General features: G+C 35.9%; 1 protein-coding gene across 1 annotated transcript; it reads left to right on the forward strand.

The window, feature by feature from the left end:
- The first annotated feature begins 7288 nt into the window (after positions 1 to 7288).
- On the forward strand, positions 7289 to 17403 carry LOC145690987 (uncharacterized). Its single transcript, XM_081766463.1, has 2 exons — positions 7289 to 7402; positions 12996 to 17403. Exon 2 carries the CDS (start codon positions 13012 to 13014, stop codon positions 15079 to 15081), a length of 2070 nt encoding a protein of 689 aa, XP_081622589.1. The 5' UTR covers positions 7289 to 7402; positions 12996 to 13011; the 3' UTR covers positions 15082 to 17403.
- Positions 17404 to 20771: the final 3368 nt, after the last annotated feature.

Below are 20771 nucleotides of genomic sequence, written 5' to 3' on the forward strand. Positions count from 1 at the left end.
GACAGAAACGGAGTAGTGACACAAATCGAATCGTTCACTTGGATTGGAAGTAACTAGTGGAGCTGTGGAGGGCATAAAGCAGAAAGAATAATGTATATTCTATCTACAAATATTAATTACGTGAAATTAGAAAATAATGTAATTAGACTTTGTATAAGAGAAAGGGAAGAATGGATCTCTTGGTTTAAGGAATTTGAAACATTAAATCGACTTACTTATCGAGTTGAACGAGGAATTAACAATGATGGTAGAGAAACAATTTATATGGTAAGTGAACTCCATGATTTTATTAATTATAACCCTTGTAAATCTATTCCATAATTTAGTTGCGTATATAAGCTAATGCTATATACATTTCAGACAATATCTTATAAAAGAACACATTTAAAACAGGAATAGTTTCCAAGTTCAACAGGCGTCACATTGCAAATACTGTGCAGTGTATAAACATTGCAATGGAAAAATTGGTCAATGTTCCGTTAAGGGGGTCCAGTGTCTTTGACAGCAATTCTTTCTATTGATTTTCGTTTGATTACATAATATAACGTTATGTTAGGTTAGGGTAGGTCAGGTCAGGTTAGGTTAGGTTAGGTTAGCTTAAGGGGTTCCAGTGTAGTTTTGGACCCCCTTAACGGAACATGGACCGAAAAATTTAACTGTAAATATCGTAGTGTAATTTTCAGCGCAATAATGGTGCAGATTTGCTGTACATGTTTGTACACTTTACAAAACAAATTCGTAATAATATTTTAATAAACTAGTGTGTAAATCTAAATGGTTGTGTTCTTCCCTATGAGACACGTCTCTACGTAGAAAACATTAAACTTGATCTTAAGCACGGATTCACCCATAAGGTAGCTAGTAAGCACAGGATACGAAGTGAAGTATCCGAAGTCAATGTACTAACTCATCACACGCTACTATAGAAATGTCCGAGAGTTGAGCGATTCATGAAATTAAGAAATTTACGCTGGTAATGTGTTATGTTACTTTGCAACACCAATCTGTAATTTCTTTAGTAACGCACAAATGCATAATTCAATACGTAAAGTAAGAGATTTTAAGCCATATACAATGTTTTGCCCCAACCTCTATGTGTTCACCGATCTTCGCTAACGCGCCTGCTCCATGTTCTTATTATGTACGTACACCGAAGCCTCCTAAAGTAAATCTGTGCAAAGGAATACAACCCCCCCCCACACACACACAGAAAATGAAAATTTAGTATTTTAAACGGGTTTCACCCGAGCAGATCTACCGAAAACGAGATTTATAAGTTAAATACGATGTCAAACACTTTTCGTGAAAGAAGTAGAGTGTGAACATAAGTAATTTCTGTTCATAGATATAATATTGAAATGCATTTTGAGTACGAGTGAACGTATTGTAAGTGTAACTGCCGGTATTTACTGAACCTGAAGGCGGAAGAATACAAGAATGAGAAGAAGGTGGAAATAAATGGCGGAAATGTTGTGTTCATGTTAGCAATAGACATTTGTGATGGATATAATGCAAACATACGATTTTATTACAAAGGACTATGTCATAAAGATCGTCGTATCATGAAGTTTTAGCAGCGTCATAGTATGTTGAAACGTAAAATGTACTACGCGAAGTGTGGAAAAGTAAGTAAAAATTCAAAACAAACGAATACATATGTTTAGCAGAAGGGGGTTCTTTTCTCTAAAAAATGTTACAATTTTGGTAATTTCTGTTCACATTCGGTTAGTTTAATGTAGGTTATGTTAGTGTATGTTAAATTAGTGTAAGTGTCCCGCATAATTTTCCAAAAAATGATAGAATTTCGCTTATTTCTATAATATTAGGGAAGTTTATGTTAGTTCAGGTTAGCTTAGATTTGGTTACGATACGTTACGTCTAAGTACTTGCATCATTCATTTCTTCTGTAAATTTTAAGTTTTTTACGTGTTTCTGGATCCCTTGTACTAAAAATACTCCCAAACGAATTTCTCCTCGCAGCGGGCCATTTGTACCCGGAAAACTAGTGAAGCCATTTTGAAAGTAAGAGTTATTAAAATTATTTAAGTGTTTTTAAAGTTGAAATTTATTGCGGATATTTTATGTATTTTCCACTATCCATTTTTTTGTGTATGCCCCCGTCGCTGACGCACCACCTCGCTCCGCTCGGGCTCTGACTCAGTTTATGACGTACGTGCTTTTAGTGGCCACTTAGCACAAGTTGGTTCATTGTTTAAGCATTAGCTCTTCATTCAGTGCATGCTCTGCTAGAAGATATCGGAAAATGCGATACATGTGTGAAAATTTTGTAGAGCCGTCTGCTCGAGTGATGCTTTAAACGTATTGAATTACGCATTTGTGCGTTACTAAAGACATTAATATAGTAAATTTTGATTGACTGAAAAACGACTAGGCCTATACGTGCAATTCACTTAAATCCGGTTTTTTTTGGGTTTAAACTTTTTTGTTTGTTTGTTTAAATAATTTGCTCTATGTATTTGTATTACTTATGGACAGAAATAAGTTTATTTCAGCTTGGTGTTATTATGCAACAATCAGGTTGTGCAGGAAGCGGTCACATAAGGTAAAAGCGGAATCCAAACTGCTTCTCGGCTTACATCCGAGAGAAAGTGTCCTCCATTTTGGCTTAAGTTTAGATTTGCCCCTCCAGTCTGAAGTTGCCCTTGGACTTTGCAACATACAAAAAACAGTGCTTAAAGTATTAAACATTGTTACATTTCACTTAATTTCAGTACTTCGTGTGTTTCACATAAATTTAAAAGGTTTTCTTCATTATTTTTGCGCATCCGTTACACCTGTTCGCCATATTTTACAACTACCATGCTGCTCAACCCTTCCGCAATGCTTCCGCATCCGGCAAATAGTACTAACTTCCACATATCTTTTCTCGCATTAAACATAACTCTGCTGCCGAACTTACATTCCTAAACATCAAATAAAATCTTTAAATTATCATTTCTTACCTCATTTCTCCTGTAAATTTTCCTGATTTTTATAAAAAGCGGAGGGGTAACTCTAAACTTAACCCTCCATTTTAACTCGAAACCGGGACTAATTGGCCACAAATGCGATACGTCTGCCGAAAAAAAAAAAAAAAAAAAAAAAAAAAAAAAGTTTAAACAAAAAAAATTGTTTTTTCAATAAAAACCATGGTTTTTGCCAACCCTGCTTGTTAATATAACTACCAAGAGTCATTTCGGAAGGACTAAAGATAAACAGTTACACAAGTGAAACCATTATACAGAATTATATGTACAATTTCAAAATAGTGCAGAGTACAGAACTATTTCAGTCTAAGTTAGTTCGCTACGACCTTTATTAGTACAAGTTAAAGAAATACGACGACTTAATTTACATATGAGTAAGAAAAGTAAATAAAGATAAGGATTGTTTGAGTCCACTTTGGCTCTGTCCCATTTATACATAAATAGATACCAAAGATACTTCTGATTTTAATAAATGCCTCTTGTGGGGTTTGTATGACCCCCTCCTCCCAAAAAAGTACGGCATTTCGCTGTATTTTGAAATGAAATGAAATCTTCAAGTTTTACGTCCCACGTGTATGCCGGTTAGGCTAAAGGACATGGTGATGAGTGAAATGAAGAAAGTGGGATGAGATGGGAGAACCCCGAGAAAACCCACGAGCATGGTGTTTGTCCACCACAAATTCCACACGGCGTGAGCTGGGATCGAACCAGGGACCTCAAGCACCGAAATAATATTTAGAGTTTTTCTTTGCAATTGCATAACAATAATGCAATATACAACTATAAAAAATCACAAAAGAAATATTCATAAACTTATAAAGAAAAAGATGCTTTTGTAATATAATCTCTGAGTAATGAATGGGAAATTTAGATCTGAATATAATACTAAAAATATACGGGAGTGAATCGTGATAACCCACAATTGTGTATTCATCAAGATTTTACAAACATGTTTCGTTGTTTGGTTTGTGGTTTAAACCAGCCAACCCTGCGAACAAGTATTCACGGCATGTTCCCTACTGTCTTATTCTATGACTGCATACTTACGTTTATCTTTTTTTTTTTTTCTTTCTTCACAAAATAGTCTTTCAACATTAGCAAGTGTTTCTGAACGGTTAAAAATTCTCTATCCCATTTAAAGGATGCACACTACATTCATTAAGTAAATTATGCACCTTGTATGGTTGCATGCTTACAATCCTGAAATGGTAAAGACGCAGCATAGGTAGGCCAAAAACAGTAAATTTATTCTTCATTTGAGTGATTGCATACAAAAGAGCACTCTATTAGATATTAATTTCCACCGTCGGAAAAGTTTAGCAAAATGTATGGAAACTGTATTAACCCAGTTATGCCTGAAAAAAATTCTACTATTTATTGTTTTAATCTTTTTTATTTTAGCTCATATTATTACCTTATGACGAAAAAAGGCAAAAAAGATGATCCCCCACTTCCAGTTTCACCGGGAGGGGGTGTCCTTTAAAAAGTAACGCACTTACAGCACAGTATCCATAGAAAGTTCTTATTTCGGTTGGTGTGCCTACTAAATTACAATAATCATAATCTGATTTCCTAGTATGAAACAACTGGATGTAAGCTTTACCAATTTGATTCGGCACTCCTATGTAAATATTCAGGAATCGGGAACGTACCGTTTCAGCATTGAGTTGGGCGGTATACAGGTGGACCATTTGTCTTGATACGCCTTTGTAACTTCTAACTAATAAATATAAAACCCTGACATTTTGCACCATTAAAATATCGGCAGGGGGAACCTATTTTTGACATGTTATTCAATACTACTAGACTAACAGTGTTGCTATTTCAACAAAGTTGTACTTTATCAAACCGTAATACGTCAGTTTATTAGAAATTTTGACCCTATTTGGCAATTTTGTTGTTTCCTGGAACTAATCCATAGAAAAATTGCTAAAAGCGAATATTTTTACTTCTGTAGGTGCCTAAAGAAAGTTTAATCTTCATCAGGGTGGAAAAAAATCATGATTTTTTTAAAAAACATTTGTGATGATTTTTTTAAAATTTAAATCAAATCTTTCTCCTCGTATAATACAAGTCGCGAACTGAAGAAAAAGTATTAGGAATTAGTATTAAATGTTAATTATGCCATTTAAGTGAAAGTATTGGGATTCAATTTTGAATTAATCCCCAATCGTTAACCTATATCAATCCCAAACATTGTTTTTTAACAATTTTAAAATATGTTTTTTTTTGGGGGGGTGTAAATTATAGACTTTCCGTCAAGCATCATTCATATTTATCCTAGGATCATGGTTCATACCACCTTCTCTTCAGAATAGAACAGCCTTTAAAACGATAACATTCACATTTTCCCTATCATGTCCCTGAAGCGGAAAATTTTGAGACGGGATCTTTTCTGTTCTTTTTTAATTTTGATCCCCTCTGGACTCCCCTATGTTAACGTACAGATCTCAAAATCAACTGGGAAATACTAAGAGTGTACTAAATGTCTGTACAAAATTTCAAGCTTCTATCTTGAATAGTAAGGGCGGGAAAAATATTTAACAATGAGCTAAGAACATCCCCACAATACCCCAGATGACCCGGATATAATATAAAAATTTACTCATTCTTATTTATCCTAGAATCATGATTTGTACATTATTCTCTTCGGAATAAAACAAAGTTTCAAACGGTAACATTCAAATGTCTCCATTGTGTAGGCTATCGGGGCTGGAAAATCACGAGAAAAGGGATTTTCTGTTAAGAAATATCCCATTTTTACTTTTTATCCCTCTGTACCGCCTCTGTTTAAAGTTAAAGATTGAAACAAATTGAATAATACTAAGGGGTGCAGTAAATGAGTGTCCAAAATTTCAAACTTCTAGACGTAAAAGTAAGCCCACGAAAAATAATATCCCCAGATTCGCGTATAAAACAGGATCTCAGGTAACAGTTTCCTGAGACATCCCTATTTATCCTAAGATCAAGGTTTGTACATCATTCTTTTCAGAATAGAACAGCCTTTCAGATGGTACCATTCATATGTCTCCATCTTAGGCGGCAAAATCGCGAAAAAAGCTATTTTTTGTTTAAAAAATCCATTTTTTTATATTTTTTCCCTCTAGACCCCCCTGTTTTCACGCAGAGATCTGAAATCATCTAAAAAATACTAAGGGTGAACTGAACGAGTATGCAGAATTTGTCTTCTGAATGCAAAATTTAGGCCTGCCAAAAAATAATAAAAATAGGCACAACAGAAAATATCTTTTTTAAATATGATGTCATCACATCCTATGTCTTGACGCAGAGAGGCGTGAAAGCATATGTAACATGCTCTACAATGCCTTCACGAAAACGAAGTAAAAAGCTTTTTTGGTACTTTTTTAATCGAATAATGGAGATTTTAGCCTATCACCTAAAAATAGGTGATACAATTTAAAAGGTTAAGCGTTAAGGAAAAAGTACAGCAACGGTTATCAAAGTGACACTTTTTTTTTCACAAAAGTTACTGATATTTGACAAGGGCATATTTTAAAGGAAATTGTAACTAGCTTGCGGTACGAAATACATAAATTTTGTCCAAAGTTATAAAATCAAAAAAAAATTTAGAGGGGATAGGACACTTCTAAATACGCCCTATTATCTGGGAACAAATATATAGACGCGCACACAAAAGAATCTTCGTCTTAAATGTCGATAGTGATTTCCCCGTTGGAATAGTTAACGATTTTCAATATAAACCATATGTTAAGAAGAGAAGAAAACAGGTTTGCCCTGTTACCAGTTCAAAACGGGATTTTCCCTAATCATCCTCTGCATGACACTTGTTTTCATACAATGCTGTATATTTGAGTTTCATTGTACTATGATTAGCATCTGCATAATCGAAATAACAGAACAGAAACGAGACTTTACTTATTTTCACTTTAAATTATTTCGGGATTTGATTTAAATCAACGATTTTTATTTAAAAAATCAAGTGATTTAAATCAGACTGATTTAAATCAATCCATCCTGATCTTCATGCTATTTAAATAGGATTTTTTAAATACATATCTCATGGTTTCGGTAGGCCCTAATTGAAATTGTAATAATAGGTCGAAGGGTCTGGAGGCGAAGCAGAAGCTTAACTTAATTTATTGTAGTATACATTGTGTGACATACATATGGTTTCCTACTGCAGTAACTAAATTATGCACTACAATCTCTGAACTTCAAGTAGTTTTAGTAGATTTTAATTATTGTTATAGAAATTAATAAGAACTTCAGAATGGATTTATCACATCGATTTCAATTTTTTTTTTATCATTATAGGCAGATTATCGGTGTCATCACAACACGCATCCCAGAGATAAAAGTAAAGCTTCAGCGAAGCACACAGGATGCCCATCCCACATCAAAGTAGCGATAAAGAAAGTTGGCAAGAGATGTTGGTATGTCTACTAACTTATATTTTTATAGATTATATGATATTTAATTTATGATATCTTAATGAGATGATTGGCGTCTCACCTACACCTGTATTTTCCGATTTGTCGAGCTACCTTGTAATTCGACGTTCAAAATGCTGTTTACTTTATTATCGTTGCTGGAGTTTCGTTCCAAACTAAGGCTGTTTATCCTAAAGTTTCCAAAAGGGCTGTACGTTTTCTGTTTCCATTTGCCACTACATATCTGTTTGATATAATGTTTTCTCACCTCGTTCTTAAGGAGAACAAATACAGGAACACTTAACATGCAGCCAGATCTGAGTCTGAAATTATCCAGTTTACTCCAGACATGCGGAAATTGACATCTCAAAAACAGCATCAGCTGTCACATTAGGTGATCGTTGAATTTATACTTATTGGCCTACCTGGTATGATCGTAGATTATTGAATATCCATATACGAAGCGGGTTACTTAAGTTTCTGGCCTCAGAGTGAAAACATGACGCTAGGTGCACAGCGATAGCATTTTATCCAACATAGTTGACTTGTAAGTTGACACTCTTAATAGAACGATCCTGCAGCAATTCTATCCCATGATGATAAAACATTTTGTCGTGCTGTACAAACCACAACTCTGCAGCTGCTATGACGTCATTGTCTAAATTAAGTTCCTTTTAGGTCCATGTTAAGTTTTCGGAAGATATAATAGTCTGAGGGACCATATCTGGAGAATAGGGGATGGTCAATGATATCGAACTTCATTTTACACAGATTGTGCATTGCGATGTCTTGCTTTGTGGCAAGGAGCATTGTCTGGCAAGAAGACTGTGCGTTTGGACAGTTTTCCTCATCAGTTTTCCTTCAATGCGGTGTGTAATTTTCCAGCTATTCGCTCAATATTACTCCCTAACAATTCCCAAAATCGACATCCTTCGCTTTCTCTACGGCCTTTTTTCTGCCTGGGAGACCCACTATGACACCACTGCATAGACTGAATTTCGATCTCGCATTCAGACACACATATTTGCGTTTCATCAGCAGTAATAATTTGTTTAATAAAGCTGGAAGCACTTACTAAAAGAAGGCGCAAAACACTCTGCACAGTCCCGTCTTGTCCGCTTCGGATCAGCTGTGAAGAATTTGGGTACCAACTTTGCGACGCTTTTTTAAACAAAGTTTTTCATGCACGATGTAATTCACATGTTCCACACTGATCCCAAGGGTCTCTGCAATACGTGAAAGACTAGGTCGCCTGTCTGCAAGATTCGTGTCGTGCACACGATACACAGTTTCCACGGTCATCACTATTTTTGGTCTTCCACATCTCTCCTTATCTTCAGTGCTCCTCCAAACTCTGCAACCAAGATTTCATTGTGCTATATGAAAGACAATCATTGGCCATTGTTTATATCAATTCATCACAGATTTTCTTCGTTCCCATATTCCTTGAGAAGAGGTATTTGGTGACTGCTCTCTTCTCACATTTGGTAAAAGAAGGGTTGTGAAAAACCCATTTTTTTAAAGCCCAGCCCAGTGGGTTTTATTGGGCAAAATTGGGTTTTATTTGGCAATATTGGGTTTTATTAAATTTGCATATATATTTAAAGCCATATTTCTATAATCCTACTTAGAATACAATATGAACATTCATATTTTATTGTACAAATGAAACTATGAAATTCCTCGTGGGACCGCAGTGATTCACTTTCACTTGCTAATTTCATGGTGCATACTGATAGTGGAAATATTTGAACTATACTGGAATTTAATTTTGATACTGGAATTTTGATCCACATACTGGAAAAATTATGAAATATACAAATATTATCCTTCTCTTTAATCTACTCTGGATTTCTGAATTCCAAAAGTTAAGGGTAATAACAATCTTGTATTATAACTAGAATAGAATAATATACAATTATTTATACAAGTTGTAATATAAATTAATGATACATTCATATAATACAAATGATGCTCTAGGCTTACTGCATCAGACCTCCGATCAGGGTGTCTACTGCACACGAAAGTTATGAGGTGGGGTTCTCGGTCAAGAGATCATAAAAGTAGTGATATTGAGTTTCAGGTCAAGTGTCTTTTGTAGCAAAGCGCATTACCTATTGATTTTTGAAAAAATATTTTGTGAAGTCTACGAAGTGTTTGTTGATTTTTTTTTTGTCGTACACAATGCAGCACTAATTTTTGTGTACGTACTTCTTTGTTTTTATATTGTATATTAAGAAGGAGGCAAGGGAATTGGCCTAAGCAGCTGTGATTTTCTCTGCCCTCCCTCCCCCCCCCACCCGATAATTGCACAGCATTACCTATTTATCGCGTTTCTTTGTCGTTTCAAGATCGAATTTCAATTTTCACAGCTGCTTAGTGAGGAGAAGGTGGCGGCCAATTTTAAAAACAGTTAATTATTTGATTTGTTATTGTAGCCTAGCCTGCTTCATATTTTAACCCTTTGGGGATCTTTTCCGGATCCCGGCTTTTTGGGCTATTTTTTAGACTTTCAGTCAAGCAGCTACTGCATCGTCACTATTTATCCTAGGATCATGGATCATACCTCATTCTCTTCAGAATAGAGCTGACTTTCAAATGGTACCACTTGCATGCTCATACCATATACCAGAAGCGGGAAAGAAAATGTCAAAGTGAAAATTTCGGAGGGAAATTTTTCTCGAACTTTCCCCCCCCTGGACCCCCCTGTGTGAACGTAGCCATCTAAAAAATACTGATAAATAGTACTTGGTATACTGAATGTGTGTGCCAAATTTCAAGTTTCGATCTTGAATAGTAAGGGCGGGAGAAATTTTATCAAGAATTCCCACAATGCCCCAAATTACCACAAAACACTTTGATCTCCGGGAAAAAGATTCCTGAGACATCCCTAATTACCCTAGGGTCATGTGTCGCCCATATTCTCTTCTGAATAGAACTGCCTTTAGGCGGTATGACTCACGTGTCTCCATCATGTATCTAAGGCGGGAAATTCCAAAATAAAAGGGAATTTTGGGTCTAAATTTCTCTTTTTTCAACTTTTAGCCCCGCTGGACCCCCTGTTTTAGCGCAGAAATCTGAAAAAAATCTGTTAAATACTACTCGGCGGACTGAATGTTTGTGCACAATTTCAATCTTCTAGGTAAATAAGCCCGCCAGAAAAGAAATTCAGAAAATACCCATGTTACCCTATACAGAGGTATATTTTTCAAAAAATCCCTGAGACGTCCCTAATTACCCTAGGATAATGATTCGACCGTCATTCTCTTCAGAATGGAACTGCCTTTCAGACGGTATGATTCACGTGTCCCAATCATGTACGTGAGGCGGGAAAATCCTGAAAAACGGGATTTTGGGGGTAAAAATATTCCTTTTTCACCCTTTGCCCGTTTGGTTCCGCCCCTGTTTCAACTCACAAATCTGAAAAAAATCTGGTAAATACTACTCGGTGGACTGAATGTCTGTGCAAAATGTCAATCTTCTACGTAGAAAAATAAGCCCGCCAAAAAATATTGAAGATAGGCTTAGTAAATGAGAAAATAAATTTGATTTATGACGTCATCACCTCCTATGTCTGGACGCAGGAAGGTCTGAAACCATACGTAATGTTTTCTACAATGACTTTGGACTTGAAAAACAAAAAAAAAAACAAAAAAAACCGGACGAAAAAGCTCAAATAACGCAATGTACCATGAAAAACGCGTATGGTACAAATTGTACCATAAGATCCCCAAAGGGATAAATGAAGATTGATGTCAGTACTGTCAGGTATTTAGTCAGCATTTGCTCATTTCTAGTCAGTATATTGTACCCTACAGCTAGTTGGCAGACCTGAGTATATTATGTACGGTATATAATATACTGCACCCATTGTTATGCATTTACTTACTTACATTAATGTTGCACTTATCTGTTCAGAGACAATGAGTGAAATAAGAGGAAAGACTTCTTTCAGAGATGAGTGGTTGGACAGAACAATAAATTCAAATTGGAATTTGCTTCAGAGGTTAGAAAATAAGTATGGGTATTGCTCTTTGTGGATGACAAATTTTTATATTAGCAATATGGGATTTTTTCAGTTCGATCTCATGCCGAAAGCAAAATGCATATTAAAAGAGTAAATTCTTCGAGTTTGAGCAAAAAACTGTTTCACATGGTACCTGCTAAGGCAGCAACTACAGACTCTGTTCCTGTGAATGCTGCTCCATCAACTACAACTCTGTTTCGGTGAAAACTGAACTTCGTGAAGTGCGAACTTGAGTTGTTAATAACGAACATACTTGTGTTATTGATAACAGAATCACAACATTCAATATTTGTGTTATGCCTAGAGATACTCAACAATTTTATCATCAAACATGAAGTTATTACTGCAGAAATATTGTGGGCTATTAATCAAGGTATAACCCTTCTTTTGCTAGAAGTTTGGCATTTGTAGTGATCTTTTTAAAGTGATTTTTCTCGGCGAAATTGCGAAGCAGTTCAAGATGCACATTGACTGTGCCCACACTTTCAAAAAGAATTGACAAACGTGGTTAAAGAGTGTCCTATCATCTGTATTTCTTTTGATGAAAGTTTCAGTCCTGTCGCTCAGAAGGGTCAAATGGATATAGTTCTAGATTTTGGGACGAACAAGATATCTTATGTCCGCATTTTTAGGTCATGCTACTGCTGAGGATCATCTGATGGCATTTTTGGAAACTTGAAAGACATTGGTTTAGATACGAAAAAGATGCTGCAAGTATCAATGGAGGGGCCGAATGTAAACCTGAAGTTTTTGAACGACCTAAGAAGTACTTAGATGATTCACCTTCAGATCCAAAGCTGTTGGACTTTGGTAGTGCTTCGTGCATGCTATTCACTGTGCATATAAAACGACAAATAATAACCCCAAATGGTACATTCACAGATTTCCTGCAGATATTTCCTTCAATATCTGAATGCCGTTATAGTGCACTGAGCACCCTTAATATTCTGAAAAAGCAGAAATGCAATTTAATTTTCAGTAGTTGATATGGCTTTAAAAAAATTGTCCACCAGCATGGAGAAGTTAATCCTTTTTCACAGACTCTTGGTGCAACGATGTAAGATTCTTATCCAAAGATGAAAGCTCCTTCGTGGCTACTGTTAGCGCGCGCGCCTTTAGCGTGGGACACCCAGGTTCAATTCCCGGCGAAAGCTTCTGTGGTTCGGATTCTACGTTAATCAGTAAGTTCCATCTCCTATAGATTCGCTGCTCAAAATTAACTCAGCTCAACTCTTATGCAAAGATGAAAATAACGGAGTGCCTTATGTGGTTTTAATCCTCGATTGGTGCAGTTGGGCATTAGTGTTATAAAATCGTAATTTTACTTGATTTTCATTATATGTAATTTCTTTCTTAAATAATCTTTTATTTCTTGGGGGCTGCAGATAATTAATAGTTATTTCAGGGTGTCAACGACATTAAAAATTTTTGGAGACGCTGATATAAATGAAACAGTTAGATACTTTCTATGTCAAATAATTGTCAATTAGTCGTGTTTCTCGCTAAAATTTGATAGTTTTCTTTTTAATACAATGAGTTATTTAATTGTTTTTGTTATGATTATTTCAGGTCTAAGAACATATACATGCCCAAGTATCCAACAATCGTTAGAATAATTGGTGACCACAACCATCGCACCACGGGATCTGAAGCTTTGAAATTTCGGGACCCGTCTACAGAAACAAGAAGAACTTTTTTGGAGCTTTTCAAGGCAGGTAACAGCCCATCTCAAGCAATGGAAATCCACAAGAGAACACTAATGGAGGAACACGAAGACTATGCTGTTGTCTCTGCGGATCGTTCCATTTGTCCAGACTTACAATGGGTCTATAGATTATATTATAAGGTGTTTAAAAATGAATATGGGGAGTACACGCCGAAGAAAATAATGGAAGGTATTAAAAAGAAAGTGGCAGATCTAAGGTGTGAAAATCCTAGGATAAGTTTCTGCGATGTAGACAATAATTTTATCGTTGTTCTGTGTATACCATTAATGGAGCGTGTGCACCGTCTGAAAAGTAGTGCGGACATAGCATTTGTTGATAGTTCAGGTAATGCTGATAGGTTCAACTGTAGGATTTTTCTTTTAATGGTTGACACCATTGTTGGGGGATTACCGATAGGACTAGTTGTTACAAGTTCTGAGAAAGAGGATATTTTGACTAAGGCTTTGAGTGAATATAAAAAACTACTTACACAGTATTCTTTTGGTGGTCGTGCTCTTTCCGGGCCAAAAATATTTATCACTGATGACTGCATTGCACTGCGGAATAGTTTATCTGTGTGCTTTCCGGAAACATTGTTAATGCTTTGCATTTTTCATGTCCTTCAAGCTCTGTGGCGTTGGTTATATTGTGCCACCAACTCCATTGACAAAAGAGACAGACAAAACCTTTACAGGAGCTTTTCTAAATTGGTATGCGCTTCAAGCAAAAAAAAAATTGAGGATGATATGGAGAAACTCTGTAGCGATAATTCATTAAAATATTTACAATACGTCTCGTACATCAAAACCCTTAGTGAAAGACGTGATGCTTGGAGCTTGTATAGCCGCAAAAGTATGATAACTCATGGAAACAATACAAATAACATTACTGAAGCAGCATTTAGAGTTTTGAAGGACAGAATTTTAATGAGGCACAGAGCTTTCAGCATTACTCAATTACTAGATTTCTTGGTAAGAGATATGCCATCGTATTATGAACGAAAAATTATTAATGTTGCTAATGGTAGATGGGATGAGGTGCTGCAGTCACGCTACAAACCAAATCCAGAGAAGATCGAGAAGCTAGCAGTGCATTACGTAAGTGGATCATTATATAGTGTAGCATCTGCTTCCGATGAGGCGACAACGTACCTAGTTGATATGGACTTGGGAAGGAGTGATTGCATGATGGGAAGATCTGGTGCACCATGCAAACATCAACATGCAGTTTCCATAAAAGCTAACGTAACCTCAATTAATATACTTCCCCAGGATTCGAAGACCAAGGAGGAGTTATATTGGGTAGCAACCGGAAAAATGGATTTGCCTCCTGATTGGTTTGGATCTCTTACGTATAATAGCGCACGTAAAGGACAAGCCATTCTAGCATCATCTGCGGCAAGTGGCAATATAGCCAGTTCAGAGAAGAATGGTGAAGAACACGTTTCAGAACGTGCCTCAATCTCTGGTGAATTACCAATGATTGAGCACACAGCGCAACTGAAAGAGAAAGCCACAAGAGAACTTCAGGAAATTTTTGAGGATATACTGATGAAATACGATAATAATCTCGGAGAATTTCATTCTGCTATTAAAGCTTTACATCGGGCTCATAGACGTCTTATAACCGAATCCTCACTTTTTTCAGCTCTCCACTCGTATGGCAAAAAGGGATTGGGATTGTTAAAAGTATCGGCAGGACGCAGAGCAACCACCATTCCTGTACAACCCACAGCTGCCTCACGAAGGCGAACTCAGCTTCCAGGAAGAAAAGGTCTTCAAACTGGACGTCCTCCTAAGTATAGTTTCACTCTCGAGCACGGATATTCTCGAAGTAAACGCTCGTTTATACATCCAAAATGTGACAGGCAGAAAGTGGCGGCTCCCCACTCTTTGTCAGAATGTGTAAGTCAGAATGCGTCCTTAGGGAAATCACATGCAAAAAAATGAAAAAAATGTCGTGAAACTCACTTAAATGTAAGTTTTAATGCGCAGGTTGATAAAGATTACACGCAGAGAAATGTTTAAAAAAGAAAAAAGTTGTACTAAGACCTACTGTTAACGATACAAGTATCTTGTATTATATAGTATTATACAGGGCGTCCAATATACAATGCAACCTGGAGTTTGGGATAGTAGAACTTTTGAACCGGAAGTGGTACACAAATATTGGTTATACCAAAATAAAACACTGTTCATGCATATATTTTTAAACTGGGAAGCAACGATTGAAGTACACTAGGAACCACACAGTGTTGCCAGATGTAACCGAAGGTGTAAATCAATTTTTTTACAAATCACGTAAATTGACTCATAACTCATACGTGTAGATGTTGTGTCGTTAATTTTCAGTTTGTATAATTCGAGTAGCTTGGAAACTATGGAATGGAAAAAAGATTTTTTTAATTTCCACCGATAACTAATCGGACGAGGCCTCTGTAAGAGGTTACTAAGGAAAACGTGGTTTTCATAAATTAACATTCTGAATTGGCAACAGTGCTGATGTTTCAGTGCATTTTCGCGGATCCCAAGAGCTTCCGATATCCTTTGATCTGATTGGCCGATACAGATACGACATCACGAGTCATGACATACATATAGCACAAAGTAAACGCTAGCTGTTGTCGGGTCTGAATGGACTAGCGCAACACGCTAGTAAGGAAAATAGTTTTTGGCGTGGGTTCAAACCCTGCCTCCTGCCTAAGAAGAGTTTTTTTTAATAATTTTTAAATTTTTTTATAACAGTTCTTTTGTTAAAATAATATTCAGAAAGTGATTTAACGTTTATTTTTTAAAATTATCATTAAAATAAGTTTGCCCTTGTACTATACAGATCCAAAGCAAATCAGCAGCAGTAGTAGTAGTAGTAATAATAGGTGACGTCATCGGTACGTGGTCATTAAGAGTGCTACTTCAGCCATGTTCTGACTGAACCTCCTGGGATCGGCGAAAATGCGATCTGTCTACATTATGCTATTTCTAAAATCAATGAAAAAAAAACTTTGAAATTATCGCGATAAAACTTTCTCACATGCACCCGGCAACACTGCTATTCATTGAATCAAAACGGGGGCACTTCTAGAATCTGCCGTGGAACTGACAATTTAGTTCGTGATGAATAGCAGTGTTGCCGGGTGAATGTACGTAAAAGTTTTATCACGATAATTTCAAAGTTTTTTTGAAAATTGTTTTGAGGAATTGCATAATGTAGACAGATCCTTAACACACCTTTTGATGCACTGAAACATCAGCACTGTTGCCAATTCAGAACGTTAATTTATGAAAACCACATTTTCTTTAGTAACCCCCTTACAGAGGCCTCATCCGATTAGTTATCGATGGAAATGAAAAATTCTTTTTTCCATTCTATAGTTTCCAAGCTACTCCAACTATACAAACTGAAAATTAACGACACAACATCTACACGTATAAGTTATGAGTCAATTTACGTGACTTGTAAAAAAAAAAAAAAAAAAAAAAAGATTTACACCTTCGGATACATCTGGCAACACTGTGTGGTTCCTAGTGTACTTCAGTCGTGGCTTCCTAGTTTAAAAATATATGCATGAACAAGGCTTCATTTTGGTATAACCATTATTTGTGTACCGCTTCCGGTTCAAAAGTTCTACTATCCCAAACTCCGGGTTGCATTGTATATTGAACACCCAGTACTTGTATATAATATACAAGTATTATAATATACTTGTATAATATAGTATTGATATTAAAGCAAAGGAAACAGGTAAATAATAAGTGTATGCAACAGTTATCAGAGTCCGTATTACAAATTCGTAAATGTGAGAGATAGAAAATATGTTTGTCAATTTATTTTAAGGTTCAATTTTATTTTCACTTCGAATACTTGTAAATTTGATTTCACCATAAACTTCGTTTGAAAACATAGTTGTAAATAAATGCGAGAATATGTAAAGATAGAATTTTCTGTGTTAGATTTTAGCATATTATATGTGCTAATGATGGCCAAACTAACTAAGCTTAAATCATAAATGGGGGAGGGAATGATTGCACAAATGTGGCATATCAAATTCGCAATGAAATAGTTGAAAGTGAAACAATATTTGATAATTGAAATTTATCTCCTGTGGCTAATTATTACTGCCTATAACATGCTATTTATTAGTGCTAATCTAAATGATTTAGTTAGTGCTGGTTGTAGCTAATATGAAGATGATTTGCCTTACATCTTTTTTATTGTGTTAGTAGTTTATCTCAATATTTGACAGACATATTAAATAGTAACTATACGATTTATCTGCTTTTTCCTTTTGATAAATGGAATCAGTTGTTAGGCAGTGTTCGGTTACTAACAATCGGAGAGAAATAATAATAAATAACTATTATATTTAATCACAGTGAAAGTGCCTAACTACATTTAAAACGGTAGATGCGAAAGAAGTGTTCAAACTTAATCGTCTGAAATTTACGTTCAGTATAATAGAACCTAATTTAATCACTTTTTATGTATTTCGCAAGTGTATAAACGAGCTATCATCGTAATAAACTTCACTAACTTCAATTTGCTTCCAGATGTGACGTATTCTTTCAGTAATGTATCGATAGTTTCGGATATTCATGTCTTCTTACCAGTAGCATCTGATTGTACTTGTTACTTCGAAAATTATGCTGAATCTAATAAAGCGATCATCGGTCTTAACCTTGGCAATACTGTGAATACTGATGGAAGCTATTCGGTTTATTGATACGTGGTCCTCTTGTTCATGTAATTTTTGAACAATCTGATAATTTTGAAGGCTTCTTTCTTCTTCGTCAGAGCCGTTAAATACTCTTTTTGCGCTTTCTGGTCTACATTCCTAGTCCTTAAATATACTGAAAAATTTACATTGTACTGAGTCAAAAATATTGTATTTCCTTTGCACTATTATCTACATTACTTAGTTGATAGAGGAACTGTAAAACAAATTCTACACTGTCCACTGTAAAGCTGTAGACAAGGACTGCACCCCTATCTGTGTGGTTATGTTAGTCTATAAATAATTAATATGTTTGTTGTATAGCTTTGCTACAAGTCCTTTTTCCTTGAGGGGAGCGCGGTGGCTCAGCGGTAGAGCGTTCACCTCTGGTGCTTAGGGTCCCGGGTTCGATCCCAGCCCCCGCCAAGTGAACTTTGTGGTGGACAAACACCGTGCTCGTGGGTTTTCTCGGGGTTCTCCCGTTTCCTCCCACTTTCTTCATTCCACCATTTCATTCATCTCATCATCACCGTCTCCTTTAGCCTAACCGGCATAATCGTGGGACGTAAAACTCAAAGATTTCATTTCATTTCCTTTTTCCTTGATCATTGATATAGACACACACACACGTACATAACCACAGGGATAATGTTTAGTCTTCTATAGTTTAACAAAGTGCAGTGTAGAATTTATTTCACAGTTCATCTACGAACTAATTAATGCAGATATTAAGGTCCTTCAATAGGCATTCACGCATCTGGAGAATTTTGTTGTTAGACGAATGCGCCACGTAGTGGCACCTCGTGTAACTCACACAAATACAGCAAACACAGTAGGGGTGCAGGTCAAAACCCATCCGGCCTTACCCCCTGGAGGCACATATCTTGTCCCTGTGCAGAGAATGGTGGTAAATTCTTGTCCAAACCCTCTCTTCGATGTGTAGCCTCTCTGTCTGATAAACATCGTCCTCTTGCGATGATTTACACTACAAATTAGATGTCATTGGCTCTATATGTAACACTGGTCATAAGAAAACTTTCAATGCACATAGATTTATTCAATATAAGAACTAACAGCAAAACGCTCATCTTTCAACATAAATCACATTACATAGAGTTATACGTACGTATATGTGCAATTCTTATGTGAAAATGACTAGAGTAGCAAAGGACCGAAGTACATGAAAGGCTCCAGTGGCATAACCAGAAAACTCGTCAAGGGGGATTCACAAAGCATTAGGCTGAACGCAATTCTTGTATTCATAAAGAAATAACCAATAGTTTTTACCTTTACTACAGATAAGCTTTCCATTTTATTTTCGTATGAGTCTCCTTCCTCCCACCTGTGTCAACTACACAAAACTACATCACATTGTTTTTATCTAGTAAAGCACCGAAGTAAGCATAATTGCTATACAATACAGTTGTGTCGACTTGACGCTTAAACCGACTCGCCCAAAGTTTGTATTATTATTATTATTATTATTATTCAAGAAAGGTGTTGCACGAACTGTCAACCTCTAAATTGTCCCTACATACCTTATCCAAAATATTAGTACTGACTCGTAAAGTTACCAGTGGCGTATTTAGAAGCCTATAGGGCTCCAGTCCCCTCTCCGGCCTGAAAATTTGTTGGCATAGGGAAAAATTAATGTGCTTATTGACGTATTGTGCATAGCCCTCCGTGTCCTAAACAAAATCCTAAATACGCCAATGAAACTTACTCAATATTCAATTACTGATGAAATATGTTATTGTATAAATTATACTTTTTTACTTTATAAGTTTAAATATTTCGACTTTTTTGGATCAAAAGATCCTATATATTTCAGGCAAAAATTTTCTTGTAGGCCTTATGTCTCGAAAACTACATATAGTGTAGCCAAACTAGAACTATCAACTCAGTATGGTGTGCTTATTCCGAAAATAATACGAAAACCCGATTTAGTAGCCTTTCCAAACTTTTGTGTCCCCTGATTCAAACTAATTATTGGCCAAGACCGAAATGTTTTGATACAATTTTTGGATCATTCCTTAAATTTTTTGCAAAGATCGCAATCTTTTTATCCATTTTTTTTTGATCATTCCTAAAATTCTTGTTCGTTACGCCCTTCTTCTAAAATTTACATCGACGCAATTTGAGTCATAATTTCAACCTGTATGCAGATACACAATTTAACAAAAGTAACAAATAAACTTATCCGTAATGAAAATAAAATAAAATACAATAAAAGCTGTTCATTTGACTATATAAACCCTTCTATATGATGTGGAAATCGTTAGTAAAATCACTGTGGCAATAACAATTTCGTACTTTCAGTATTCTAGAACTAAGTAGATCATAGTGACTTATTGATATCTAGAAATAAATATGAGATCCAAGTATACCTAAAGTTATTCTTTTATCTAAGATCATGAACCTTTTTTTTTAGATTACTCTTTTTGTTTTCAAAACGTGACATTTCTAGTACAGCCAGAAGGAAAAGTGTAATCCCAACGTTAGGTTTTGTTGTACAAAAATCTTTGGAATAAATCGATCGATTCGAATGCATGTTTCATTCACGATTTTTCTAAGCGAGGAAAATTACCCAAATTGGTCTAAAGAAAACTTTCGGTGACGATGAAGTTCTACTTCTTGCTGTACAATGGTAGAATTCCAATTTCTGCGTAAAACCCCGTGGGAGCAACGCTGGGTGGTCACAGTGAACCTACGAGAAAGTCTTTTATAGACCCCCTACGCATTCTATGGGCATCACAGTCAGTATTTGGAACTTGAATGGTAACAACACCTTCTTTGCTGTTACTATTTTCAGATACATTTTTTAGTTTCTTGTAGTAGTCACACAAGGGTTTCGTCTCTAATATGGGGAACAAACGAAATAGAGTTAGAAAGATGGGATACAGAAGTCGAAATCGCAAAGTCATCGCA

The sequence above is a fragment of the Thermobia domestica genome, chromosome 7 (assembly GCF_964235325.1).
Source record: "Thermobia domestica chromosome 7, izTheDome1.hap1.1, whole genome shotgun sequence".
Lineage (NCBI taxonomy): Eukaryota > Metazoa > Arthropoda > Insecta > Zygentoma > Lepismatidae > Thermobia > Thermobia domestica.